Consider the following 25,813-nt stretch of genomic DNA (forward strand, 5'->3'; position numbering starts at 1 on the left):
GCACCGCCCTTATCTTGTCAGCGCTTGAGTCGCTAGTTGCGTAATGCTCGCAATCCATCCTTGCTTCTGAGTCAGCCGGAGAGTCAGCCACCACCAGACAAGACTAGACAAGACTTTGCGCCATTAGGCCCGGCCAAGACGTATTCAATAAGGTCTTGCAGCCTTTTCGGCCTTTTGCTTCTGAGTTCGTTCTTTTTTTTTTTTCTTCCGTCTTATGTCTTGTTCTTGCATCTCCCCAGCGAGAGGGCACACCAAAGATGCTCTCGCATAACTCCCAAGCCTTAACCATAGGCTCCGTGGCCCTCGTGTTAACGACCCTGAGCAGTATTCCGACCGTGAAGAGCATCGCTGCGCGTACCCGCCGTACCCTAACCGAGCGAGATGACCCCGCCACCGAAAAGGCCGCTTATCATGACGAGGACGGTGTGGCGACGGAGGAATCGCTTCTCAAGTTCTCGGATACCTGGCAGCGTGCCGCCATCGTCCTGTTTTCTTCGACTGGGCTTCTCGCGACACTGGGACTTGCGATCCTGACCACATTGAACTCTCACACGAGGAGCCCACTCTTCGCGTGGCTTCAGTTCGCCAGTTGGGTTTGTACAAACCACAAACTCGGGGAAGACGTGATATTGGCTTGGTTCAGCAGCTAATGTCCTGTATATTAGCTACTACTTCTTTTCCAAGGAGCCGTCTTCTTCGTCGAGCCCAAATCAACGGAACGATACACTCTGGGTCACTTCGCCTTCCTGGGCAGTATCTTCACGATCCTCGTCGTCGGCTTCGAGCTTTACAGCAATGATCTGTTTCGCAATAATCTCACGGACGATCGATTGTGGCTCAGTCTGACCACTGTTCAGCTTGCAAGTGCCGTTCTAAGAGCGTTGGCCAGCATCCTGCTTCCCCGTCGCCCGGATGTCTTCCACGACGGTACTTTGATCGACAGAGAATTCTCGGGATCCGCATTGAGCCGATATTCATTCGCCTGGGCCAGTGGCCTGCTCAACTACACCGCGAAGAACCGCACGCTGGCCCTCACGGATTTGCCTAAGCTTCGAGCCCAGACACGAGCAGAAACCCTCCATCCTCGCTTTGAGCAAGCCAAGCAGTCTCGCAAGACATGGCAAGCTATCGTCCGGGCGCACTGGCCAGCGATACTCTCGACCCTGCTTCTCACTTTGCTGGTGGGTCTTTTGAGCATCGGCCCACAGATGGCGCTTCTCAATATCCTAGAAGCCTTGGAGGCCCGAGGAAGCGGCGACTGGGACCCGCTGCGGGCAACATCCTGGATTGTCGGCCTGGGATCCCTGATGATTATCTATTCGCTGTTTGAGGCTTGGCTGTTATGGGTGGTATGTGCGAAGCTCTTTATTCCCATCTATGCGGAGATCTCAGCCCTAGTTTTCGCCAAGTCGATGCGTCGGAAAGACGTCAAGAACGTCCAAAGGTCGAAAGAAAAGTCCAATGCGGAAAGCACAACAGAAGCTGGATCAGGGACAAAGGAGGAAGAGGAGGAGCTCGATGACGAGGCGGCCGTGAAAAAGACGCGACAGAGCATTATCAACCTGGCCGCCGTCGACGGAAGACGCATCACTCAATTCACCACATTTGCCTACCTCATCCCATCCTCCATCTTCAAGCTAATTCTCGGGTGTGGCTTCTTGATCAGAATCCTAGGATGGCGCAGCGCTCTGTCCGGTATCGCTGTTGCGGTCTTGGTCACACCTTTGAACTCCTTCGCAGCCAAACGCTACACGGGCGCTCAGGTCAAGCTCATGAAGATGAGAGATCAGAAGCTGGCCATTGTCACAGAGGTACTCCAGGGAATTCGCCAGATCAAGTTCTCAGGCCTCGAAGCACAGTGGGAAGCCCGGATCCGGGAGGCGCGAGAGAAAGAATTGAGCGCTCTGTGGAGGTCGTTCTTTTTCGACATCATTCTGATGGGCATCTGGATCCTTGGGCCCATTGGCCTCTCTGCAGTCTCGTTGACAGTCTATGCCATGCTCCATGGTGGCCTCTCTGCCTCGGTCGCATTTACTGCCATGTCCGTCTTCAGTTCCCTCGAGCTTTCCCTTGCCATCTTGCCCGAGATCATCTCCCAGGGCCTGGAGGCCAAGGTCAGCGCGGACCGAATCGATACCTACATGGCCTCATCCGAAAGGGTGATTACTACCATGCCCGCCGATGAAGTCGCGTTCAAGGATGCCTCGGTCGCATGGCCATCGGAGCAGGAAGCTGGAACCGCAGAGGACACCGATCGCTTTGTCCTACGCAATCTCGACCTTGCCTTTCCCAACCAGGGCCTCAGTATCGTGTCGGGTCGCACAGGGTCTGGCAAAAGTCTACTCCTGGCTTCGATCCTTGGGGAAGGTGACTTGCTTCAGGGAGCAGTACATGTGCCTGTACCACCTTCCATCGAAGATCGGTTCGATCATCGGGCCACGAGTGCCAATTGGATCATCGATTCAGCCATTGCCTATGTCGCCCAAATCCCATGGATTGAGAACGCAACAATCAAGGATAATATCTTGTTCGGACTGCCCTACGATGAAAAGCGTTACCGGAAGACTATCTCTGCGTGCGCGCTGCAGAAGGACCTGGAGATGTTGCCCGATGGCGATCTGACCGATATCGGAGCGAACGGGGTCAATCTTAGTGGTGGCCAGCGATGGCGAGTCTCGTTTGCACGCGCCTTGTATTCGCGTGCGGGCATCCTTATCATGGACGATATTTTCAGTGCTTTAGATGCTCATACCGGGCGTTTTGTCTACGAAAACGCACTCACCGGTGAGCTTTGCCGGGGCAGAACCCGCATTCTGGTGACGCATCATGTTGGCCTGTGTCTTTCTCGTGCGGACTATTGGGTGGAATTGGAAGATGGAAACGTTCGCTATGCTGGCCCGGTCACTGAGGACAAACGCTCAAATCACCCAGGGCACCCTCTAAATGGGGGGGATGGCGGTGATGAATTAGCGCTCATCGAAGAGGAATCCGTTGAACAGGTAATCTCCCATACTTCCCATCGGCGGCTTAGTACTGTACAGCAGGAGACGACAGCCAAGCCGGCTGCGGCGAAGAAGTTTGTCGAGGACGAAAAGCGAGAGGTTGGCTCTGTCCGATTCTCAGTTTACAAGGCCTATTTCTCTATCGGCGGCCACAGACTTCGATGGTACATCACGGCGATTGTATTTCTCGGTTATACTTCCTTCTTGGTCGGCAGGGTAAGCATCAACACGCACCTTCTTGAACATCAGTATATGCCATCGGACTTGGACTGACTGACATTTCTCACAACCATAGTCTTGGTGGATTAACGTGTGGACTGGCTCGTCATCGTCATCGCAGACCCATGCCAGCCTCAAACAGTACAGCATGGTTATGTGGCAACAGCCTATGTCGAATGTCAACACAGCACCCATAGACTCAGACCTCAAGATGTACCTAGGGATCTATATCGCAGTCAGTGTGCTTGCATGCGTGATGGGCACCCTGCGCTTCTACTTGATCCTCTTGATGAGTGTCCGCGCAGCCCGCAATCTCTTCAACCGCCTGACATACGCCGTGCTCCGTGCTCCCATGCGCTGGCTGGATACTGTACCGCTGGGTCGAATCTTGAACCGTTTTACATCCGACTTTAATTCCGTGGATTCGATCATCGGATACCAGCTAGCCTTTGTGGTGACGCAAATGCTTAATGTCTGCGGAATTGTGGTGGCAGGCGTTCTGGTCAGTCCACTGGTGATTATCCTCGCCGTGATCCTTCTGGTCGTTTGTCTCAGCTTGGCCCTGAAATACTTGGCGGGGGCGCGAGAGGTCAAACGCCTCGAAAGTACTGCCAAGAGCCCTATCTTCGAGCATTTCGGGTCCAGCCTGGCGGGACTAGTCACCATTCGCGCATTCAGCAAAGCAGATGTCTATACGGGCATGATCTACAAGAGGATCAACGCGCACGCGCAAGCCTGGTGGGCCATGCTGCTGTTCAACCGATGGCTGACTTTTCGCATGAGCGTCGTTGGCGCACTCTTTGCCACGTTGACTGCGGCTTTGATTGTGAGTCTGCCAAGTATCTCAGCCTCGCTCGCCGGGTTTGCACTCAGCTTCGGGTTGCTATTCAACACGGCGATTGGTATGGCGCTGCGGAGCTATGCAGATGTCGAACTCAGTATGAATGCGACCGAACGAGTCATCGAGTACTCCAAGATCGAACTCGAGAACCAGGGCGGCGTTGAGCCTCCCGCGGCGTGGCCTACCGAGGGTCGTCTGGAGGTCCAGGATCTGGTCGTAGGATACGCGCCTGATTTACCTCCGGTTCTCAAGGGTTTAAGTTTTGCTGTTGAGAAGAACCAACGAGTTGGCGTCGTTGGCCGTACGGGTGCTGGGAAGTCGTCATTGACTCTGGCTCTATTCCGAATCCTCGAGGCCCGCGAGGGTAAAGTCTTGATTGATGGGCTGGATGTTGCTAAACTTACGCTGCACAGCCTGCGCACTCGGCTCGCTATCATCCCTCAGGATCCGGTCCTATTCTCCGGCACCGTGCGGTTCAACCTTGACCCTTTCGAGGAGTACACCGACGGAGAACTGTACGACGCCCTGGCACGGGTGCATCTCATTTCCGAGAACGACGAGGAGGTCGCTACAGCTGCCGACCCAACACATCGTCCAAATACAAACAAATTTACCTCGCTGTCTGCTCCAATTTCAGAAGGGGGTCTGAATCTGTCCCAAGGCCAGCGTCAACTCCTCTGCCTTGCACGCGCAATTGTATCGCGCCCGAAGATCATGTTCTTGGACGAAGCCACATCGGCCGTGGACATGGAGACGGATGCCCTCATTCAGCAGTCCATCCGCGCCGAGTTCGGCCGCAACGATACCACGCTGCTGGTAATCGCGCACCGACTGAGTACCATCGCAGATTTTGACCGCATCTTGGTCATGGATGCCGGACGCGCGGTTGAATTCGGGGCACCCAAGGAGCTACTGGGGATCGAGAACGGGGTGTTCAGGAGCTTGGTAGATAACAGTGGCGAGAAGGAAGTGTTGGAAAAGATTATTCTTCGGGATGACTAGACAGCCGGGGTCGCCGGAACAGCGATGGTCCAGCACATCTGCTCTTTCAAGATCGGATGAAATTGATACTGTATCTAGTATCTAATGCTCATCCGCCTCAATTCACTCTCGGGTGTATTGCAAGACTGCGGGCATTGATAGGCCAAATAAAAGCGAGCAGGAAGAACAATAGAAAGAAATCGAGGGGCTAAAGATCAAATATCATGGCATTGAGCACTTCATAGAGGTATTCGATCTACTGGACTGGAGCTAAAAAGAAGGCGTGGACTCAGGATAAGAAAAAGTATGACCAAGGGAGCGATTGGAGGACTCCCATGCGAGTGATGTATTTGGAAGGGACCGACAACATTGTGGTTCACTGTGGTGTTGTTATCTATGCAGGTCCAACGGTCTGGGTAAGGGTTACTTTTTTAAGTGTTCTTGAGGGGCTCTCCCTTCCGCATTGTGAGCGGTCTCGTTCTCGTTCTGATTGTTTTTGTTCAGCATTCTGGAATATATCGATATCTGTCTCATCTGTATTTCTCTTCCCTGCGCCACGTAATGTATACAAAATACACATTCAGTTGTATGCTGCATTCTTGCCGCAATAATTGAATTACATTCTTGCCTCTCCCAGATTTTGCATGGTTGATTTGCATTCCCGACCGTCTCATCGCCCTTGTAATATATGTCCACATCAGCACAAGGCAGCAAATGCTTCTGCGAGAATAACCAGCCTCGATCCAGTTTCTAGAGGTGCATCGGCTTGGACTCACGGACAGCCTCAATTAGTGACCCACCTCTCGTTGTTCCTCTGTGCTTGAGTGCATAGCACATGGAACTATGTGCGCCTGGGATCTTAAGCCATTGTAGTCTAAGCTGCGTGGCCTGAAATACTCACTATCAGCCACAGCCAGATTAGCGGAATCATTCTGCCCAAATTGAATGTATGAATGGAAATGTCCTTCGTATTGTCCGCTTGAGGACCACGAGCTCCACCTCCACGGGGCACCTGCTGGCTACAGCTAAACCACCAGAGAATGAGATTGGTTCCAGATTGGGAGAGGGATCCAATTTACATGAATGGTTTGCTCGCGGACAAGAACAAGAAAGGAGGCGGAATTACCACTTTGCTCAACAAAAAAAAAGCCAGATCTATAGCACAATACACCCGCCTGCCGTGCAGCTTTGGGGGTATGACTTGCTAATCCATGAAGCAAACTGACAATAGCGCACAATCTACAACTATCCTAACCTACGGGTTCTCCACCGGACTCATATCGTTCAATCCGACAGAATCAAACAAAATTGTAAAGCAAACACACCACCTTGATACTACTCATCGCGAGTATATAAAACCATTAAGTGCTTATGCAACCGGCGACCTCTCCAGCCCTCAGCCATGGATCTTACTAACAACCCTCCTCTCTCTGATCGTCCTTATTGTCTTTCCCCAAACCACATCTTTCTTACTTGTAGACCAATCCTGTATGTAGCCGTCTTTTCAGGACAATGCACCCAGCACGTAACCCCTCTCCTTTGGGCAAGACTTTCTTCCACTTAAGCAGGAACTTTTTCTTATTCATGTAGTCTCACCTCGCGCCAGCGGCACCCACTTACATTCTCCCTTGAACTTATCGCGACAGGATATCCTCCAACTCTGCATCGTATGACACTGCCACGACCAGGGCAAGGATCAGGAAAAGTTGTATTTGGATTCAAACTGAATGAGCAGCATTCATCTGTATCCGGTATGTCTCATTCAGGCGCGCTATGTTTCAACTTTCGTAGTCATTGGATATGACGCGCAGATAGCAGGTAGACAAGACTTGAGAGATTACGCCCAGGTTGCTGGCTCGGCCATCGGCAAGTGTGTCGCACGCCGGCCGGAGTGTAGATACTTCTTCGCGAGAGGAAGAATTCATATTATCTTCATGCTACTCATCAACGTGAAACCTCGGTGCGAGCCTACGTACGTGGTTCCTAGATCACAATCGGGGAAGAAGAATCAGCTGGAGGCCGCGAGGCAGAGATGCTACGGGGCGGAACAACGAAATCACGTTTTCTCCCAAGCATTCCCAACTGTTACAGTGTCTACAAGGAATGGCTGCGACACTCGCGTACAGTTCCTCCAATCGAAGATCTTGTACATGATACAGCGCCATCTCACCGTCCACATACTCAGTCATCACCGTCTCGTGTATTTCGGTCGCCATGGGTTTATCCTGCCGTTCCGTGTTCAAAGAGGGCCGGGAGGACGAGCCACGTCAGCGGAGCTCAAGGGCTGAAAGATCGAAAAGGCTCATCATGAGCTGTCCCACTGGTTAAGCTGCTGTTGACTGCGGAAAGAGTATGTCTTTTCAAACCTCAGGGTGTGTGTCATCCCTGATTTTGTGGTCTGGACGCTGACGCCCTCCAGGCTTCCTCAGAGACGAACGGGACAGGCGCGGGAGCGACTAAGATCCTCTCCTTTTCTCTGAGGCTGAAGAACAATGGGTGTGCAAACAGAGGCAGCAACAATAACGAGACGAAGAAAGATTGACCACCTCAGATATCCCCATCCAGTAGCCAAATCTGGAGCATCAGAATGCCTAATCTAAACGCACGCCTCGCCAAGGCAGGATCCGGGGAAGGGGTACAACACTCCGGAGATGGTGAGAGCCACAATGGCCTCCAACCCCGTTTCCAGCCCAGGTTCGCCGAGAGCGACGTGGTTTTCCTGGACAGATCATACAAACAGGGTCCCTAGGAGAAACCGGTCTCGAGACTGGATTTGCCGTTGATGAAAAGGATTTTCGTATCAGATGTGGTATAACTAACAGCCTAGTTATTCTCAGATCCGACGAGGTTGTATATCGTGCTGCGTCCTACACGAGAAGACACCGGAATACGCCGGCCCCATCCTTGTCAAGGCTGTTAGTGGTTGTGGCAATCGAATCCGTGTTCGGGATGTCCGCTGTCGATTACTGGAGATAACCGTAGAGGACACGTAGACGCATCATTCAAACAGAGAAAGTCTTTCATGAGCAGGCACGTGGACTCGACCAGTGGCGGAAAAAGCACGTATCCTGGTCAACCTCGGGTGCCTAATGAGATAAATGCCGGTAAATCGAGTTTGAGAGCGCGAGACCAGCCAGTTAAACAGCAGGATCAGCCCCTGTTTCTTTGAGCAAGTGCTCCTCGGCGGCCTGCAGGACTTCAATCATCGATGCGTACAAGCCCTCGTCTTCTGACTTCCACATCCGGCCACCAGGAAACACGACTCGTCTCAAGCGGTTGACCCATGGCATTAGCGGCTTATAATACTCGGTGAAGAAGTTTCTCATCGTGCGAAAGAAGAGGTCCTCATCAGACACAGTGCCCAACTTGGTTGTCGCCAGAGTTTCCATTTTAAGGAAGTTCCACTCGTCGAATTCTTCCACAACATTCCCATGGCCCGGCCCGTGATAGTGGATGCAAATCCAGAACAGAACCCAGAAAAAGGACTCCAAGTCATGCATAAAGCTGTGTTGCTCTCCCAGAAGTGCCCCGACCGCCATGAATGCTCGAGTCCCCGTCTTACCTTGGGCACCAGAAGCCTTGACCCGTGACTCCTTCACGCTAAGGTCGAGGTCAATGAGGAATCCCGGCCACTGGGTGTCGCTCTGCTCATTGACCATCATATTGTTGACAGAGATATCCCGATGGAGTAGCCCAGCCTCACTGCGTAACGACTGGTGACCCTGGATGCAGCCCACGAAGGCCCGCAAAAGGACCGGAGGAGAACTTGCCTTGTAGATCGGCTCGCCGTAATCCCTAATCACCACTCGACGGTGAATCCGGTTGGGCTGGGCGCTCCGGACCAAACTAAGCGATGCCGATCTGGATTGATGTCGCTTGCGAGACGAAAGCGCGAGGCGGGCAGGACTGGAGGATCGCTTTCGGCCCACGATGCTGGTGCTACTGCGGCCTTCCGGGGGGCAGGTCATTGTCCGGGGACTCGGTGTGTCCGAGGACCGACCAGACCGATGATTGTCCGCCGTGGTGATATCTAGTCCTTTCCGGACATTGTGTCGAATATCATCATCGGTGCCTGACACCTGCACCGTCTCGTGATGGTAGTACCGAGCAACGTTGACCACCCCCAACTCCGTTATCTCCTGCAACAGCTCACCCTCGTTCACCCGCTCCGTGTATTGCCAAGAGTCTTTCACAACCAGAGGTTGATCGGGAGAGCAGTCCAGATGGGCCTTCCAGCAAGTCGTTGCTCGACCGGCTACACACGCGGCGCGCCGGATCACTCGGTCTATGATAAGGCGCTCTGTCCGGTTTTGACGTTGGATGTTGATTACATGCCGGCCTTGATCGTTATAGATGGTTGGATCAAAGCCCAAGTCCTCATCGCTCATCCAGAGAAAGCCCAGAATTGTCGAGACAAACCGAAATGCGTCTTTATGTATGTCGAACTTGTCGGATGCGATGCCCCCCAAGCGGTCATACTCCCAGATCCTCATATAGGGCCCGCAGAGAGTGAAGCCTATAACAAAGCGCCGGGTATCTTGAGCTGCCAGGACCTCTCGCGCATATCTCCCCAAGTCCAGCCAGGCCTTCGAGTGAATGTCGGCCGCCGGATTGCTTTTGAGCTCGCCGGGTATTAGAATCTCCCGCCAATGGCACCGGGGAGCCCGGGGGACTTCACGGTCGGTGACGCTCACTAGGCCAACGTCAATCTTGCGTTCAGCCGTAGAGCCTTTGATTGGGGTGTTGGGCTGGGCAAGGAGTCGCCGTCGAACGGACGGGGTTGCTGGGTCGCTTTCAGCCAAAGCTGCGAGCTTGGTGATGATATCCGCCAGCCAGGTTAAAACATCCGCTTGATTTGCGTCGTTCGGCCACCCTACCCATCGGCCCTCCACCAGAAGCTGTTCCTCCCCCTCCCTACATTGGGCAAGTACAGCGCCCGCGGCAACCTCGAGACCAGCAATGTTCCCAAAGAATCGTTCAGTGAAGCCCGCAAGGCCAACATAGAGAACGCCAAATTCTGCCTTGAGCACGCGATCCACATCTTGGCGATAATCGGAGGAGTTGGCAAATGCGCTGGTGTTGCACCTCCAAGGAGTCTGTGAGAAGGAGGAAGCAGTCGGTCGAGGCGGGGGCGTCGACTCGAGCACGGCACAGTAGACCAGCTGCCAGATGAGGATGTCGTCAGGTGCGGTGTTGACCAAGACAGCTTCTAAGAGTGGCTTGATTTGGTCGAGGTGGAAGTCGTCGGAGTTAATGGCGGTACTGAATCTTGAAAGATCGTGGTGGAGGTTCTTGCCGGGTCCACTGGCTGGGAGGAGGCGAGAGGCTTTGCAGCTCTGAAGTGCCGAAATCAGATCCAAAGAGAGACCCTGGGCATCTGCAGCAAGGGGAGATGGGGAACGTTAGTCGGAGAAGCGAATTGGGGGAAGTGGCCACTGCAGCTGTTGACTATGTCTCTATCACCTTCACTTGCAAACTGACGGAGCGCGTCCTGCGGGCACGGGCGCGAGATGCCTTTGCTAAAGCAGATGGACTTGAAGGAGGAGTGAACATAATCCAGACGCGACCCAATGGGATTGGATTGGATGATTTCAAGATGGAGATCATCCAACATCCTGGCGCCACGATACCAAAGACATGATGATATGGATGGGAAAGAGCGTGCCCGGTCGCGGTCGCTCGCGCGTTATGATATTTTCGCGTTGATGAGTCAGCGCCGGCCGGTTCCTGCCTGTCTGCCTGGGTGAAATCGTATCCAAGCGGCGAAGTAGCATAACTTGATAGCCTACGCAGTGAGGTTTCACTTGGGCACTATAAGAGCGGTGTATAACATAGACAGAGAAGTCGGCCGATGCCTGAGATATATCACATACAGGAGCTTGTGTGCGCGGATGGACATCCCCAGCACTGTCCTGTCCTTACAAGAAACCAGCTCAATTGAGTTAGTGGTTACCTAGTAATTTACCTACAGAGTAGTAACCTACCTAGTCCGGTAGTACCTACCTTAGTCCAAGCTGGATAATACTAGCTAAGTCAAGTGGCTTACAGTCCAAAGCGGGGAAACTGTCGCGACAACACCTTTCCCACCCCACGATAACAGCAACGTCACGAAAGGTACCAGGTGGTTTCCAGCCCAACTACATCAGAATGGGTGATACTCACGATGATCGACGTCTTGATAAGAGCAGTCAGTAGTTCGAGGTGTCATTGTCGAGCAGTGCTGATTTGGAATCATCAGCGCCACGTTCGAAGGTTTTCAAGGCCTGTGAAAGTTGCCGACAACGCAAGGTGAGGTGTGATGGCCTACTGCCCTGTCAGTCCTGTGTCCAAAGATCTATCCCTTGCTCTTTCCGGCAGAGTGCGAGAAGGCGACTGTCAAATCAAGGTCAGAAAGTACAGACTGCACCCAGCGTTGGCGAGCGTATGCCGGTTCTCAGTGATGATTGCGCTGCACAGTCCGCGGCACCAGTTCTGCCATGGAGACTTCGACATCAGAACCATCTTAACTACATCTTGGATGCTCTGCATGTAGTTGATGGCCCGTCCGGGCGGGGGAAAGTGACGAGAAGCTTTGGCTCCACGTCGACAGTCACCGTACTAAATATGATATTGGATTTGATCGCCCGACTGGACGGCTCTTCACCCAATAGCTTGGCAACAGCATCCCAGAGCAAGCCCCATACATATGTTCTAGAGTATCTACGCCAGGTGATTGCGAGATGCGAGGTCCATCCGCCGCCGCCCTTCAGCCCTAGCCCACCAGGCCCGCTGAATACGGTCCCGCTACAACTTCAGAGCCTCCTGCTCGAGCGATACATTGCAATGGCCTGGAAGACGCTCCCATTTCAGTCGCCCCACAGTCTTCAAGCACGTCTACCCAGTCTTTCTGCCCAGCCAATATCACAGCTGCAAGCCGAAGATCAGGCTCTTCGTGCCATCATGTTGCCCATACTCGCTATCGGGTCCATTACAACCGGCTACCCGGAACTGGGAGAGATGCTTATTGGCGAGGCACAAAGAAATACAATCACACCCTACTACCTGGGTGATATTCTAGCTTTGCAGAGTGATTTGTTGATGATAAGTGGTCGCAGTTTATCTTTGTCCCGGTATTGAAGCTGACTGCGGGTTTCCACATCCAGTATCACATCGACTCAGGCTCCTTCGAATCCGCCTACTTACGGCTGGGAATGGCACTTGCAAAACTTCTGGCGGCTGGCATGGACAAACCAATGCGTTCCCCTCACGAACAGGCTATCATCTCGGCTTTCTGCTGTAATGAGAGGTTACCAAGCCCGCCCCGGACCTAGGCACATGTCACTGATCGCGATTGCAAATAGTCTTTTATGTATTGCTCTAGGACGAGAAGCTGTCTATTCTAGCAGCATCAGATACCTGCCGCAGAGCGACCATACCACCATAGGGTTCATGCACCCGTTCTATCGCATTCTTGCCGATATTCAGCGTCTTCACCGTCCTCAAAGCCCGAACTTTATGGAGCTATGGAATGCTTGTTGTGCACTTCACCAGCGTCTTTTGACTTTCTGGTCATTGGATGATCCATTCCACGCTTCCGAGGACGGAGACGACCTGAATATGGGATCAGTCTGTATGTGTCTTAGACTCCTTACCTGGCATTCTGAGGGGTTTCTAACCTGTTTTACCGTGCTTTTTTACTCAATCCTTATTCTATATCGACCATTCTTGATTCTTCGCGCTCTGGAGAACAATCGTGATGTTCAAGGTGACGGGGACCTTAGTGATAGTTCTGCCGGGCGTGAAAGGGTGAAGATCATGTCTAAGACGTGTCAATACTCCATTGATGCTGCAACGAAGACCATCTCTTTTTTTCATGGGCTATATGAGACGGACTTGATACAAAAGGTCAGAAAACTTGTATAATTGTCCACAAACGTTCGCCTGTCTAACATTTTACAGTACCTCCCTCTGAACGCCTTCTTTCTTGAGAATGCTTGCTATGCTTTTATAATCGATAGCCTGTGGGGCGACAGGAGATCGTTGCATCTTTCGCACATCCAAGCCTGCCTGCACTGCATGGAGCAGACACAGGACCAACCGGTGACTTCCTCGCGGCTTTCTGTTACAAAGGATATTCTTGAGCGGACGGGAGTGTTTCCAGCCAGCAACAACCCACTTTCAAGTCTCTCGCCATCTCAGTCTGGAGTTCTTTGGATGAACCAATTCTTGGAGAACCACGTTCTCGGTAATTAAGAAACAATATTCAGCTGTCAAACCCAGTTCGCCTTAAGCTATATGTAGCTAGGCTGGAATCCATATCTTTTGTATGAAGATAGAATCCGGGAAACTGCGGGAACCCCAGATGGACTCGCCGATGGACCCCGAAATGTCCGAAACTGACCGATGCATAATCCATGCCCTCATTCTGAGTTGTGCTATTTATTGCTACCTCTCCGGGATACACAGGGCTGGGAGATTCACTCGCTTGTTTATTTCGCTTTCGATCGCAATCTCCACCGCTATTTCTATTGTGAGTTGAGTAAGTCAAGTATCAACATATCTTGCCATACGCTGCAATTGCGTGCTAGTATGTACATGATCTCAATGGGGGTTTCTATAGTAGCAAATAATTCCCCATGACGACTTCATACAGGCTATAAGCCAGTTTCCCCTTCGCTATATCCGTCAAGACCAGGCTGATTGCATGTCCGGACCACTCAGGTAGAGCATGACCTGCTGGCCTTGTAGCTTACCGTTATAGAATTGAAGGACCTGGAGGGTTTCACCCGTGGCTGCGGTAGGAGCCAACAGCGACATGTTGCCTGAAGCTTGCTTTTTCGCCAACCACTTGTCCTGCTGCGCCTGTGCCTCTTTCATATCGTTCGGGATGAAGGCAGAAATTTCCCCATAGGGGTAGATCTTGCCTGGAATGATGGCACCAGTAACAACGATACCGTACTGCTCGTCAATGACCAGGTTGAGCCGTGCATCCGCATCAGCAGGTCGATCATGTCTCCAGCTACATCCCAGGGGAGTAGTCGAGCCATCTCCATCTGGGCCAGGGTCGATGACACTCCAGCCTTCTTCGGTGAATTGGCACTCCTCCGCGACGGCAACCGATAGCGTGTCATTTGGGTTGAAGGTCGCGGCGCTGAGACTTTCCAACACCGCGCGAGTCGCCTTCTGACGATCGGCTGGTGGCGACATCCACCGCTCATAATTCCTGGGCAGCTCCACTGCGGAGAAAGAGAACCCGTGGTCACCACGGGAGCGGTTCACGTATAGCTCTAGCTGGGTGATTTGTCTGTCAACAACTTTGATCCGAGCCCATAAAACGGATTTCTTCGTCTCACTTCCTTCGGTGACGTCGAGCGAGAAATACGCTGAGCCATTGATAGTATCAATTGCTAGCAAGGTAGGCGAGCCTGCGCTTGTGACGGTCCGCCAGAGAGTCATCATACCCAAAGCTGTCGGGTGGGAATTCTCGGTTGCATAGTAGGTGGGTGCAAGAGGCAAAATTTCGGGATTATGCAACAGCATAGATGCAAGAACCTGGTCGACAATGGTTGTCATGCAGTCACGCGAGCAGGCGTTCTTAGAAATCAGAGAAACGCTCTTCTCAGTCAGACCGGCAGCAGGCATTGCAACACCACCCAGTGCAAACACAAAGGCTGCAGCTGCTGTTGCCACTGAAAACTTCATTTTGGGGTATACGTCGTTGATCGACCACCCTTTAAAGAAAGAGAAGCAATGTACAAGTCCGGGGAAGATGCTGGTAGGAAGGTAAGTTGATCAGGGCTCACAGGCCAGGAAATTACACCTCTTTTATGTCCACCACGGTGTCCTCCAGCATGTAGCAAATGTAAAGGTAACGCCTTTTCTTTTGCGATGCCCACATTCCGATGTTCACTGAACATCCTTTGGCTCATTCATCACACTACAATGAGCGAGACAAGTGACGGTCTGGGTCGATTGCCCCGTATGGCCCTGGGGGTTCGAATATCTGCACCTTGCAAGTCTCAAGTCTTAACGTGGGCTACCTGAAGAAATTGCTACTAGAAACCGGCAGGCGAGAACCATATCATCATTTCTTCACACGACTTTCCTAGTCGACCTTCCCTCTTGAGCGCGACCAAGTCCTTCAGTTAGTCCTGTACAAAATGTATACATCTGACATTGATACGTGGAGTGCCGACGTAGGTTAGTGAAGGAAGAAATTAAGCTCGAGTCGCGGAAACTGGGTCCCTCGCCGAAGAAAGGCTCCGTTCACTGCTGCGTATGAGGGGGTCCTTGTAGGTAGGTGGTTGGGAGTTGGGGATTCTGGAATCAGGAGGCTCGGAATTTGGTGGGTCTCTCGGACTTTTATGGGTCCCGCGCAAGTGCGGGGTGCGGAGGTGTTTCCCTGGGCATTTTCTCACAGTCCCTTCATAATACTAGCTAACATGTCATTCGAGGAGTTTATGTCCCATCGGCAAGTGGGCTCTGTCGGCTCATCGTGCGGGGCCCCGCCTCATAGTTCGGCTTAGACCCTGTTCGCTCGCTGTGTGGGGGTGGCATGCCTCGCCTCTACGGAGTTTCATTTAAATATGGAAAGATGGATAGTCGGGTTAGTGATAGACCGATCCACGCAGAATGGAGAAGTGACACCACGAGGTTTCTCTCATTATGCTATTCAGGAACGTAATGGCTTGGTGGGAACCTGTGGCTATAATTGACCCTCCCCCCTCCCAGCCATGAGGACAAGTGAAGGGTACAAAGAGCGTTCTAAACCCTGGAAATATCCTTGATCTGGCTCTACCGCAATGAGGTCAATCAAATGGTTCAGTCTGGTAAGCTTTTTACCGATTCCCGCAGCGGTTTACGCAACACCATTCAATCAGCATGAACTGGTAGGCCGCGATGTTGGCATAGGGCAACTTCCAAAGCCATCCACCTACGATGCGCCTCGCTTCCGGTGGTGGTGGCCCGGCGGTTGGGTGGAACCTGATGTTGTGGCGAGCGAACTGCAGTCCATCGCCGCGGCAGGATTTGGTGGGGGAGAAATCGGCGATGTTGAAGATAGCATCAAGGTCGCGATGGACCCGCGAATATATGGTTGGGCAAGGGATCGATGGAATGCCGGGGTGCTCGCTGCCTATAAGACAGCCCAGAGGTAAGTGACTGCACTGGGGGATAAGAGGGAGTCATTTCCTGCTTACTGACCAGAACAGACTGGGCGTTTATGTGGACATGACACTGGGTCCCCACTGGCCGACTGGAGTTCCGGGTTTCACGCCAGACTCTCCAGAAACCTCCAAGGAATTGGTCCATGGAAAGTTCTTGCTTGCGCCTGGACAATCTTACGCGGGATCCCTTCCTCTTCCCATGGCCAAGCCCTCTGGTGAGGTGACTGGCAACCCATCGGTCAACGCAACCGCGAAGCTGGTTGCCATTCTCGCTGCCAGAACGAGTGCAACATCAGCTAATCAGACAGTCGTGGAATTTGAACCGTCTTCTGTCGTGGATCTGACAACGCATTATCACCAACACCAACTGTCGTGGACGGCGCCAAAGGACGGGAATTACATGGTTGTTGCAGTGTACGGCCGAGGGACGGGCCAGATCCAGAATATGTACGACGGCAACCCCAATGCGCCCAAACTCACCTATCCTTCTCCGGCTTACATTGTCGACCACTTCTCCACCGCGGGCGTCGACGCCTCTGTGAGCTATTGGAACAACCATATCTTGAATGACGAGCTGCGGCAAATCATGAAGAGTCAAGGAGGGTCCATTTTTGAAGACTCACTCGAGCTCAAGTACAAGCAATATTGGACGTTGAACTTCATGGAGGAGTTCAAGAAGCGACGCGGTTACAGTTTGACCCCATATCTATTCTATGTCCTAAAGGATACCACCACCTTTTCCGGTAATGACGAAGTCGCCAGCGGAGTTGAGTACGATTTTTACTCCACGATCACAGATCTCTACATTGACTACCGCGTTCAAGGGTTGAAAAGGTTTGCCAATGGGCTCGGGCTGAAATTCCGCCTGCAGCCCTACACAGCGACACTTGACTCTTCACGTGCAGCTGCAGCGGCGGATATTCCCGAGGGCGAGTCCCTCGGTTTTGAGGGTGACAAGGACGCTTTCCGGGTTCTGGCTACAGGTCGAGATGTGGCCGGTCGTACGAAGATCCTTTCCAACGAGCTCGGCGCTTACATGGGCAAGGCATATGGAGTCACTTGGAACTTCCTTCTTGGGACTGCTAACCTGGATTATTCTCTCGGGGTTAGCCACGCAGTCATCCATGGCTTTCCATACCGTGACGCGCCCACGAGTGCATGGCCTGGGTTTGCACCTTTCACGCCGCTCGGCTCCTCGAGTAATGGGTTTGCAGATGCGTGGGGTCCGCGGCAGCCGCAATGGCTTTTCGCGTCAAATGCGAGTGTCTATATGGCCCGCGCTCATAGCCTCCTGCAAACAGGCTCACCCTCGGTGGATGTGGCAGTTCTGAATACCGACTGGGGAGTTACGGCAACGTGGGATGATACTGGGTTGAACGATGCGGGTTATTCCTACCAGGTAAGGCCATTTTTGGTGGAGGCCGGAGCGCTGTGCCGGATAGTGTCGCTGATCAAAGCCCAATAGTTTCCAACTGCAGAACTCCTGAGGGAATATTCCGCCACCGTCAGGAACAAGCATCTTCTCCATGACGGTCCTCGATACAAAGCTCTTCTGATTGATAACACCACTTACCTGGATCTCGAGAGTGCGAGGCAGGTTCGCTCGTTCGCCGAGTCAGGTCTACCGGTGGTGATCGTTGGAGACGCTCCGTCTCGACCACAATCTTTCTGCACCAACTGTTCCGAGACCAAAGCTCAGATTGAGGAGATCTTCAAGTCAATCCTGTCACTTAGGACGACCAAAAAAGTCTCCTCTCAAGCGGATGCTCCTGCTGCTCTCAAGCTCCTTGGCATCTATCCATCTGTCCGGTACTTCACATCATCTAACGTGTCTACGATTACCACCAGACGTCGCATCAGCAATTCCGAATCCATCTATTTTGTTTACAGCTCTACCGCGCTTACCGAAACAGTTTTTCTAGAGGGGGAGGGTTATCCGTTGATGTTGAACCTCTGGACTGGGGACGTTACGCCCATCGCTGCATTTGACACAGCTGGTGGGTACACCAGTGTCAACCTGTCCCTGGGCGAGAATGCCGCCAAAATGCTCTACCTCGGCAACAGAAACCCATACGGCCTTCCCAATCTTGACAGGTATGTCACTGCGACCAATGCTGATGTTGTCGCTCAGTCGCAGAATATATATTTGAGAACCAGCAAGAATGGAACCCACACTGCAGAACTTTCAAACGGAAAGTCCGTCAGTGTTACCTTCAGCAATGTGCCATCTCCAATTATTCTCAGCTCTTGGATTCTATCCGTTGAAGACTGGTCTCCTTCGATCGTTAATGAAACTGGGCTCAATTCTTCCCTGACTTCGAAGGTTACTTTACCGAGCATCCACTTGAACAGCCTCAAGTCTTGGACTAATATTTCAGGACTGGAGAGTGCAAGTGGCATTGGAACTTATAAGACCACTGTGGAATTATCCTTGGGCTCGTCAGATCAGAGCTCCGGAGAGACTCTTGCGGTCTTCCTCAACTTCGGTGATGTGGGGGGGAGTTGGGGCTTGAAGATCAACAATGTCCAGGTCAATGGAGTTGACTTCCTACGCTCGGCGCCTCTAGAAGTTACTTCTCACGTAAAGAGTGGCCCCAATGGTATGTGCTGTCTGTCTTGAGTGGCAGAGCTTTTGTTGACGTGACGAGCGGCAGACATTGAGATCACAGTTGCCACTACATTGTGGAACAAACTACGGAAGACGTGGCCTGCTATCTACGGGTCTCTAGAGGCACAGAAAGTCGGTCTGCTGGGCCCTGTTACTCTGACGTACTATGCTCAGAGGCAGATTTGACCATGCTTTTCGTATTGCAGGAGAGGGGGAAAGAGGCTGTATGTGTGAATTGGCTCGTTGTCCGTACATGTACGAGGCCGCCTGCCCGGCTGTTGAACCCTCGGGTAACAGCACCTTGGTAAGGCTCAGTGACCAATTCGGACTCAGCAGCCTGAATCTCATAGATCATTTCTCGTCTTTTGAGATTACGGCTCGGTGTGTTACCAGGAACGAGAATTCAACACGGCGCTCGTGCCAGTCCCCGCCATTGTCTTATCCACTACACGGCTACGTCGCCATAAAATGAAGCATGTTATGTAGTGCACATCCGCTGAGCAATAAGGTGTTTAGTCGAGCATTACGACCTTGTAGTTTCACGGTAGTTCAGGCACATGGTGTAAACATAAATGCGAGGTACAGCCGACAACATAGCCACGGAACGCTGTCGGTCTTTTGAACACAAGGCATCTTGTTCTGTTATGTCTGATACATTCAAAGCTCGATCAAGGCAGCTTTTCCAGGCCAGTTCCTCGCTTCATTGCTCGATCCTATGCGACACATATGAGCAATCAATCCATGTCGTAGAGAGACACAAGAATGGATGCACACGGTGGCACTAACCAGAATACCCGTCGGTATGTATTTGAAAACGACCTTTACCATGGAGGCCATAGCTCCGCGCCATACGGGACCTGAGGCTCCGCCAAGGATATCCTGCACAACCTGGCGAGCAAAGTCATCGGGTGCGCTCTTGTTCAAGACATCCTTCCCGGCACCGCGTGTTTGAATCTCTGGAAGCGCCTTGTGGTAGAGTGAGCCCTCGGGCAGGGTCAGGTTGGCGTGTGACATAACATTTGTGGCGACGGCGCCGGTGACAAGAGAGATGACTCGAATGTTAAAGGGCTGTAGCTCCAACCGAAGGGTCTCTTTCCAAGACATTAGAGCCGCCTTTGAGGCGTTGTAAACACCTGATGCAAAGTATCAGCGAGTAGACCCTCCTCATCATTCTACTGTACCGGCTTCTGTGGGAAAGACAGACTCATCCAAGGGGCGTACAAGAAGCCCGAAATAGAGCAGACGTTCACAATAGTGCTGCCATTGTCGGATACCAGCAGTAGGGGCATGAAAGCCTGGGTGACGGCGAGGACACCACAGAAATTGACATCGAACAGACACTTGGCCTTGTCAATAGAGGTGTCTAGCGCGGGGTAAACAAGGGACTGGCCGGCGTTGTTGATGAGGATGTTAAGGGTATCACCATGGGAAGCCAAATCTTGTCGAACGGTGTTGACAGCAGCCGCAAGGCTGATCGGATCGACGACGTTGAGAGCCACGAGAGTAACATTTGGAAGCTTAGCAAGATGCCCCATCTTGGCTGGGGAGCGAGCAGTAGCATAGACTCTCAGCCCTTGAGCGTGCAGCTCTTCCACCAGAGCCGAGCCGATTCCGCCGGCGCTACAGCCGGTTACAAGGGCGCAACCGGGCATCGTTCCCACAAGTATGGAAATCCAAACGGAAGAAGAGAAGGCGAAAAGTACCACTTAGAAGTGATGCACGGGGAAAATCCGAAAGTGATGCTGGAACTTTGTAGTTCTATCTTGGCCCCCCTTTTGCTTGCTTGTATATCCCCGGCGCCGCCCTCGCTAGGAAGGGAAGGGCAAGTTCCGGAATCGACTACGAAAAGAAGCTTAAAAGCCAGCGACTCATCCGGCTTTGTTCTGTCTGGGCAAGCGTCAAGGTGGGAATTCCATCAAGAATAGCATATTTTCCTTCCTCATAAGCTCGTATATGGAAAAGTCGACAAGGATTTAGTCTATCATCACGCTCATCCATACCAGGCGAAGTCGGGAATTTCCTGTTACGGTCATTCCCGACAGGCTGGGCTCGGCTGGGCTTACGGTTAGATGTGACAGTGCAGTCCCGGATAGTCTCGTCCGCAACTTAATTTTCTTATGGCCCGTCTATGACCAGTAGATGGATGGTAGATGTAGTGCAGAGTCTTCCCCTGGTCTGTCCTCACAATTCACCCACCCGGTTGACTGCCAACGGACGCCGGCGCCCGCGGTCTCGAAGCACCGCTGGACCTGGCGGATGACATTGTCGACCTCCGAGATCGGATCTCGGACATACCAGCCTTAGTAAGTCTCAGTCACGGACCGATTTATTCGGGAATTACCCAATAAGGCTTACCGCGATGGTGACTCGACCTCGAGTCAGCCCCGCAGTCAGTCCGATTCGGTTTGAGAGGTTTGTTATCGCATCAACTTGGAACATATCCGTTCACTCTCAACAGGCCATTTTCATAGACATTCTCATAAGACCAGGCTGGTAGCCCAAGCAATATACTGTACCTGCGAGGGTTGGACGGTCGGACGATTCGAATCGATTCTTTGAGCCCTGTGGGGTTCCACACGTGATTCCGAACAGATCCTCCGGCTAAGTTGCTGACAGAGATACAGTACGCCTGTCATGAACCAGTCTCACGCCCCGTGCGATCCATTTGAGTGAGATTTGAGCCTAGTCCTCGTGGTCGCTCACCCTCCAACTCCCCCATATTTAAAGCAGCCATTGCACACTAAGCTCGGTCTTCTCCCACCGATCGACACCTGCTCTTTGACAATGTTTGGAACCCTACGCTACCTTCCCAACAACCAGACCGGGGAGTTTCTCGAGCGCGCATCTGGGGAGGCTGGGACTGCGCTAACCAATAAACCTCGACACGCGGCTTGCGATAATTGCCGGGTGAAAAAGGTACGGGTGACCCCAATGCCCAAGGCATTCGAAGAAAGGACGAACAGAATAGAGCTGCTTGATCTTGTGCAATGGCTTTCTTCAGGTCCAAGCCATACAAACGGAAATGAATTGACAAACAGGCCCAGATAGATCCGCTGCAGTGGCCAAAAAGCAGGATGTTCGCGGTGCAAAACCCATTCCCTTCCCTGCAGGTACACTCACGCTCCTGCTTGGAAATGTAAGAAGAAGCCAGCGTTCAACTCGCGACGAATAATTCAGACAAATGAGGACGAGAACGCTTTGGAATTCAGTACGGCGCCCGGTCAATCTCTCCCCCCAGTCGCTACTATCACGGCTGTTATGCAGCCTGGCTCATTAACTACGGAACCACTACTGCGTATGCCGGGGGAGAATCATCTAGAACCGGACAGGCGAATGCAGCAGGACTCCGGGAACTCCAACGCAGTGGTGGATACAACGTTGGAGGAAATCTCAACGTGGTCTAGTTGCCTCGATTGGTCGCCGGCAAGGGAGGGCACTTGCATGTCGGAATCCAATTTTCTGATAGCAGACAATCCACTACTCTGCTCAGATCCACTTATTCCTGGGTAGGTACTATTAGCCCCGTACTCTGATTGTTGGGACAGCAATCGGCTGTCCAGAAATACGATTACTGATGGACGATAAGTACTAGCTACCCTGTGCCGGAAAATACTGCACAGCGGCAGCTGCCGCTGCCTCCCCTCGCCGATGGACTTTCCCCGCCGGGTTTTCTTCCAACTCCGCGGTTCAACTCGACCCACCATAACCGGTCAAGTAGTAATACCTCCGAGATTGCGGTGGAAGAGCAATCTTCATGCTTCTGCGTGAACTCTGCTGTCTTACTGCTAGATGAACTGCAGGCGCCATACTGTGACGGCGGCGGCTCTGGCGTGCAGAGTCTCGACTGCATCCTCTTAACTTACCGGGAGGTGCTCATTCTAAGTAAGCGCATGATCAACTGCGACACTTGCCGGGGAAAGTCGGAGAATATGATGGTGCTCACTATGGTGTTGGAAAGATTAGTCATTCTGTGTGGGGAAGTGATTGATGCTTTTATTGCCCGACAAGAAGCTAATGTTAATCAGCCTCAGCGGTTGATCTTGGGCGAGTACCAGATCGAGGAGGGGGACTATGAGGTCATGATGGGGATGCTGGTGACCCGCCGGCTATCGGTATTGCAATTCCTCCTCACTCGCATGAAGACGATCAGCGCGTCCACCAGCCGCCCTCACCAGCAGGCCAGAATGGCGCGCGTCGATCAGCATCTCAATTCCCTGTACCAGAAGCTCAGGTCCGTCTGCCCTCTGGTCACGAAATGGAAACTCGATGAAAGTCAGTCCCTACCAGAAGGGATTGTGAATTGAGTTCACCAGAGTAGTATTGGTAGCAGGCGCCGCGACGACCCATCAGGCATCAACCGATTAATGCCCGAGGCATCTAGGGACTATGGATGTACAATATGCCACCATGACATAGGTTGATACTGCGTGGTCATAATATAGTAAGGTAGCCTATTTGTTACTCAGACAGCCCAGAACCATTAAGCTACAAGAAGATGCACTACTCTGTACCGAAACATCCAGGCTGGTTTACAAAGTTTCGTAAAGAAGAATAGCCAGACGCTGCTTGTATTAGATCGTGCTTGAGACGCCCATGGAGGTATGAAAGTCAGCGTAGACCTGTACATACATACAGTAACTAAGATGACTCAGCAAGGAAATACAAAGATTACGAAGATCTTTTCTCGACCTAGAATGTCGCAATGAGTTCGAAAATGACACGTGAAAACCGCAGAGCGGAGTATAAGTTCTACCTTATCATACCCAAAATCGCGACAGCAGTAAGATTGCGCAGGATCTGACTTCAGATTGGTGGATTCAACAACTTTCACAGGTCTAAATTACTACCACCGCCCTTCCACCGGGGCCCCCTCTAGGATTGGTTGACCAAAGATCATCCACCTGCATGAGCCAGAAAAGTGTGGTATCACATCATTATGATGCCCCATAGTATCTCGTGCCTGGGTTGAGTTTTAAGACACGATCCTTTAAAAGCTCATGTCGCCGAACATGATTTACAAACAATTCAACTGCAAGTGTGAACATTGAACAAGTAAGATGAATGTTAATTTGTACTAGTTATGGCGCCCTTATGGCTGAGTAATATATGCCAGTCTCTTTCTATACAGTGCGAGGCGTGTAATATTGGTTCAGAACTGTATTCCAGGGATAAGGATGACGCTCTCTCCGCCAATTAGAAAATTCCGACCCGGACAAGATATATTAGCTGTGGGGCAACACCACTGCAGGCTCCGAAGGCTGGAACCTGGAAAGTTTCCAGGGCAGTTGTACTTTTTTGACTGGATGATGCCCTGACAGCCAGTCAGATTGCCTCCGTTTGCCCACCCACCTTTCCATTATGCTGAGATGTTTTCCAACGGGTCTGAACTCGTGAAAATGCATCCGAATGACTTCTTGTCAGGCAGTCACCGACAAGTTGCAAATATCGATCCAAACGTTTTCTGTATGTGTTACCTAGCCAAGCTGACACGGTATGTGTCGGCAAGGGAGCTACTCTCTCCACTCATCCAAGTATAAATCGGCCCATCTGTCACACGAGTTTATTCTGCGGCTTCTCTCTTCTTTCTAATTCACCTTGCAATACCAAATTGACAAGATGGAAACCTCTAATCATTTTGGAGCTCTGACTCCCGCGGCTGAGGTCGCCGCGGCGTTTTCGAATTCGATCAAAGGCAAGACCATCATCCTTACTGGTGTCTCTCCTAAAAGCCTGGGGCTTGCAACTGCCTCCGCCTTCGCATCCCAGTCCCCAGCAAACCTCATTTTAACCGGACGGTCTGCCGAAAAGGTCGAGGCTTCCATCAATGACCTGAAATCAAACTACCCGAATATCAAGTACCATGCTCTGATTATGGATCTTGCGTCTCAATCCTCGGTACGAGCTGCTGCGGCCACAATCAACGACGATGACTCGATACCCACTGTTGATATCATTGTCAACAATGCGGGAGTCATGGCCATTCCTGACCTGAATCTCTCCGAGGATGGTATTGAAATAACATTTGCAACAAACCACATCGGCCATTTCCTTTTCACCAACCTCATTCTACCAAAGCTTATCAAGGCCGCTCAGACTTCTTCTACCCCAACCAGAATCATCAATGTTTCATCGTTTGGACATCAATTCTCTCCGGTACGATTCTCCGATATCAACTTCAGCAAACGCCCTAGCGATCTTCCTGAAGAGGAGCGTCCAGATTTACAGAAGACCGAGTTTTTCACTGGCAACAGTCACGCCGACGACATCTACTACGGATTCTTCTCTTATGCTCCGTCCAAAACAGCAAATATCCTTTATTCTGTTTCTTTAAACCAAAGGCTGCAGGAAAAGTATGGTATTACGTCGTTCGCCGTGCATCCTGGAGCGGTCAACACTAATATCAACCGACATGCTACCCCAAGCGATATTGAGCAAGCACACAAGAGGGTCAAAGAACTTGGCTTTGACCCTACTCAGAAAGCCATTGAGCAGGGAGCAAACACATCTGCTTTCGCCGCGATCGCTACCAACTTGCCATCTGTGAATACCTCGGAGACCCAAGTCAAGGGGGTCTACCTTGCGGACTGCGAAATTGATGATGCAAATGTTGCAGCTTTTGCTACAAACAGTGCTTTTGCCGAAAGACTTTGGACCTTGAGCGAAGAGCTGGTGAAGCAGAAGTTTGAGCTTTAGGTCGCCTTGGGAAATATACTCTATATAGAAAAATAACAAGTCTAAATGTTTGATAAACAGAGTATAATAGGAGTATCAGAGTCTTTAATAAATAGAATTTCTTATTCTAATTTTAGTAATAAAGTGGCTAACGGCCAGGTCAGATTAGGTTAATTAGAATTTTTATACCTGACCGCCAGATTATAGTTAGATTAAGAAAATTTTTATATCTAATTATAGTATAGCTAAAAACCGGACAGTTAACTATTTTAACTATTTTTAATACTAAAACCTATCTACTATACTTTTTTAGTTTTAGTACAGTTAAAATATACCTAAATTAAAT

At 51.6% G+C, this 25,813-nt stretch overlaps 9 protein-coding genes across 9 annotated transcripts; 6 read left to right on the forward strand and 3 right to left on the reverse strand.

Moving 5' to 3' along the window:
* The first annotated feature begins 211 nt into the window (after positions 1–211).
* On the forward strand, positions 212–5,516 carry BO66DRAFT_376961 (multidrug resistance-associated protein). The gene is made up of 3 exons (XM_025645731.1): positions 212–593; positions 666–3,218; positions 3,298–5,516. Exons 1-3 carry the CDS (start codon positions 258–260, stop codon positions 5,062–5,064), a joined length of 4,656 nt encoding a protein of 1,551 aa, XP_025502704.1. The 5' UTR covers positions 212–257; the 3' UTR covers positions 5,065–5,516.
* Positions 5,517–6,688: 1,172 nt separating this feature from the next.
* BO66DRAFT_122472 (uncharacterized protein) lies at positions 6,689–7,480 on the forward strand. Its single transcript, XM_025641915.1, has one exon. The coding sequence runs from the start codon at positions 6,771–6,773 to the stop codon at positions 7,329–7,331; it is 561 nt and encodes a 186-aa protein (XP_025502705.1). The 5' UTR covers positions 6,689–6,770; the 3' UTR covers positions 7,332–7,480.
* Positions 7,481–8,180: 700 nt separating this feature from the next.
* BO66DRAFT_439889 (protein kinase family protein) lies at positions 8,181–10,657 on the reverse strand (the record flags this gene model as incomplete). The annotated part of the gene is made up of 2 exons (XM_025651201.1): positions 8,181–10,420; positions 10,507–10,657. The coding sequence occupies 2 exons, from the start codon at positions 10,655–10,657 to the stop codon at positions 8,181–8,183; spliced, it is 2,391 nt and encodes a 796-aa protein (XP_025502706.1).
* A 955-nt stretch (positions 10,658–11,612) lies between these two features.
* BO66DRAFT_392921 (fungal specific transcription factor domain-containing protein) lies at positions 11,613–13,423 on the forward strand. Its single transcript, XM_025647635.1, has 5 exons — positions 11,613–12,123; positions 12,180–12,328; positions 12,384–12,652; positions 12,710–12,927; positions 12,982–13,423. The coding sequence occupies exons 1-5, from the start codon at positions 11,647–11,649 to the stop codon at positions 13,273–13,275; spliced, it is 1,407 nt and encodes a 468-aa protein (XP_025502707.1). The 5' UTR covers positions 11,613–11,646; the 3' UTR covers positions 13,276–13,423.
* Positions 13,424–13,707: 284 nt separating this feature from the next.
* On the reverse strand, positions 13,708–14,944 carry BO66DRAFT_454827 (uncharacterized protein; the record flags this gene model as incomplete). The annotated part of the gene is made up of 1 exon (XM_025652045.1): positions 13,708–14,944. The coding sequence occupies exon 1, from the start codon at positions 14,722–14,724 to the stop codon at positions 13,708–13,710; it is 1,017 nt and encodes a 338-aa protein (XP_025502708.1). The 5' UTR covers positions 14,725–14,944.
* Positions 14,945–15,824: 880 nt separating this feature from the next.
* BO66DRAFT_439892 (uncharacterized protein) lies at positions 15,825–18,981 on the forward strand (the record flags this gene model as incomplete). The annotated part of the gene is made up of 4 exons (XM_025651202.1): positions 15,825–16,174; positions 16,233–17,586; positions 17,653–18,787; positions 18,842–18,981. The coding sequence occupies 4 exons, from the start codon at positions 15,825–15,827 to the stop codon at positions 18,979–18,981; spliced, it is 2,979 nt and encodes a 992-aa protein (XP_025502709.1).
* Positions 18,982–19,463: 482 nt separating this feature from the next.
* Positions 19,464–20,447, reverse strand: BO66DRAFT_454833 (NAD(P)-binding protein; the record flags this gene model as incomplete). Its single annotated transcript, XM_025652046.1, has 3 exons — positions 19,464–19,508; positions 19,582–19,928; positions 20,000–20,447. The coding sequence occupies 3 exons, from the start codon at positions 20,445–20,447 to the stop codon at positions 19,464–19,466; spliced, it is 840 nt and encodes a 279-aa protein (XP_025502710.1).
* A 760-nt stretch (positions 20,448–21,207) lies between these two features.
* On the forward strand, positions 21,208–23,280 carry BO66DRAFT_352492 (Zn(II)2Cys6 transcription factor domain-containing protein). The gene is made up of 3 exons (XM_025644778.1): positions 21,208–21,711; positions 21,844–22,301; positions 22,382–23,280. Exons 1-3 carry the CDS (start codon positions 21,580–21,582, stop codon positions 23,097–23,099), a joined length of 1,308 nt encoding a protein of 435 aa, XP_025502711.1. The 5' UTR covers positions 21,208–21,579; the 3' UTR covers positions 23,100–23,280.
* A 1,131-nt stretch (positions 23,281–24,411) lies between these two features.
* BO66DRAFT_429760 (NAD(P)-binding protein) lies at positions 24,412–25,488 on the forward strand (the record flags this gene model as incomplete). Its single annotated transcript, XM_025650479.1, has 1 exon — positions 24,412–25,488. One exon carries the CDS (start codon positions 24,412–24,414, stop codon positions 25,486–25,488), a length of 1,077 nt encoding a protein of 358 aa, XP_025502712.1.
* Between the last annotated feature and the right edge of the window lie 325 nt (positions 25,489–25,813).

The sequence above is a fragment of the Aspergillus aculeatinus genome (genome assembly GCF_003184765.1).
Source record: "Aspergillus aculeatinus CBS 121060 unplaced genomic scaffold BO66scaffold_32, whole genome shotgun sequence".
Lineage (NCBI taxonomy): Eukaryota > Fungi > Ascomycota > Eurotiomycetes > Eurotiales > Aspergillaceae > Aspergillus > Aspergillus aculeatinus.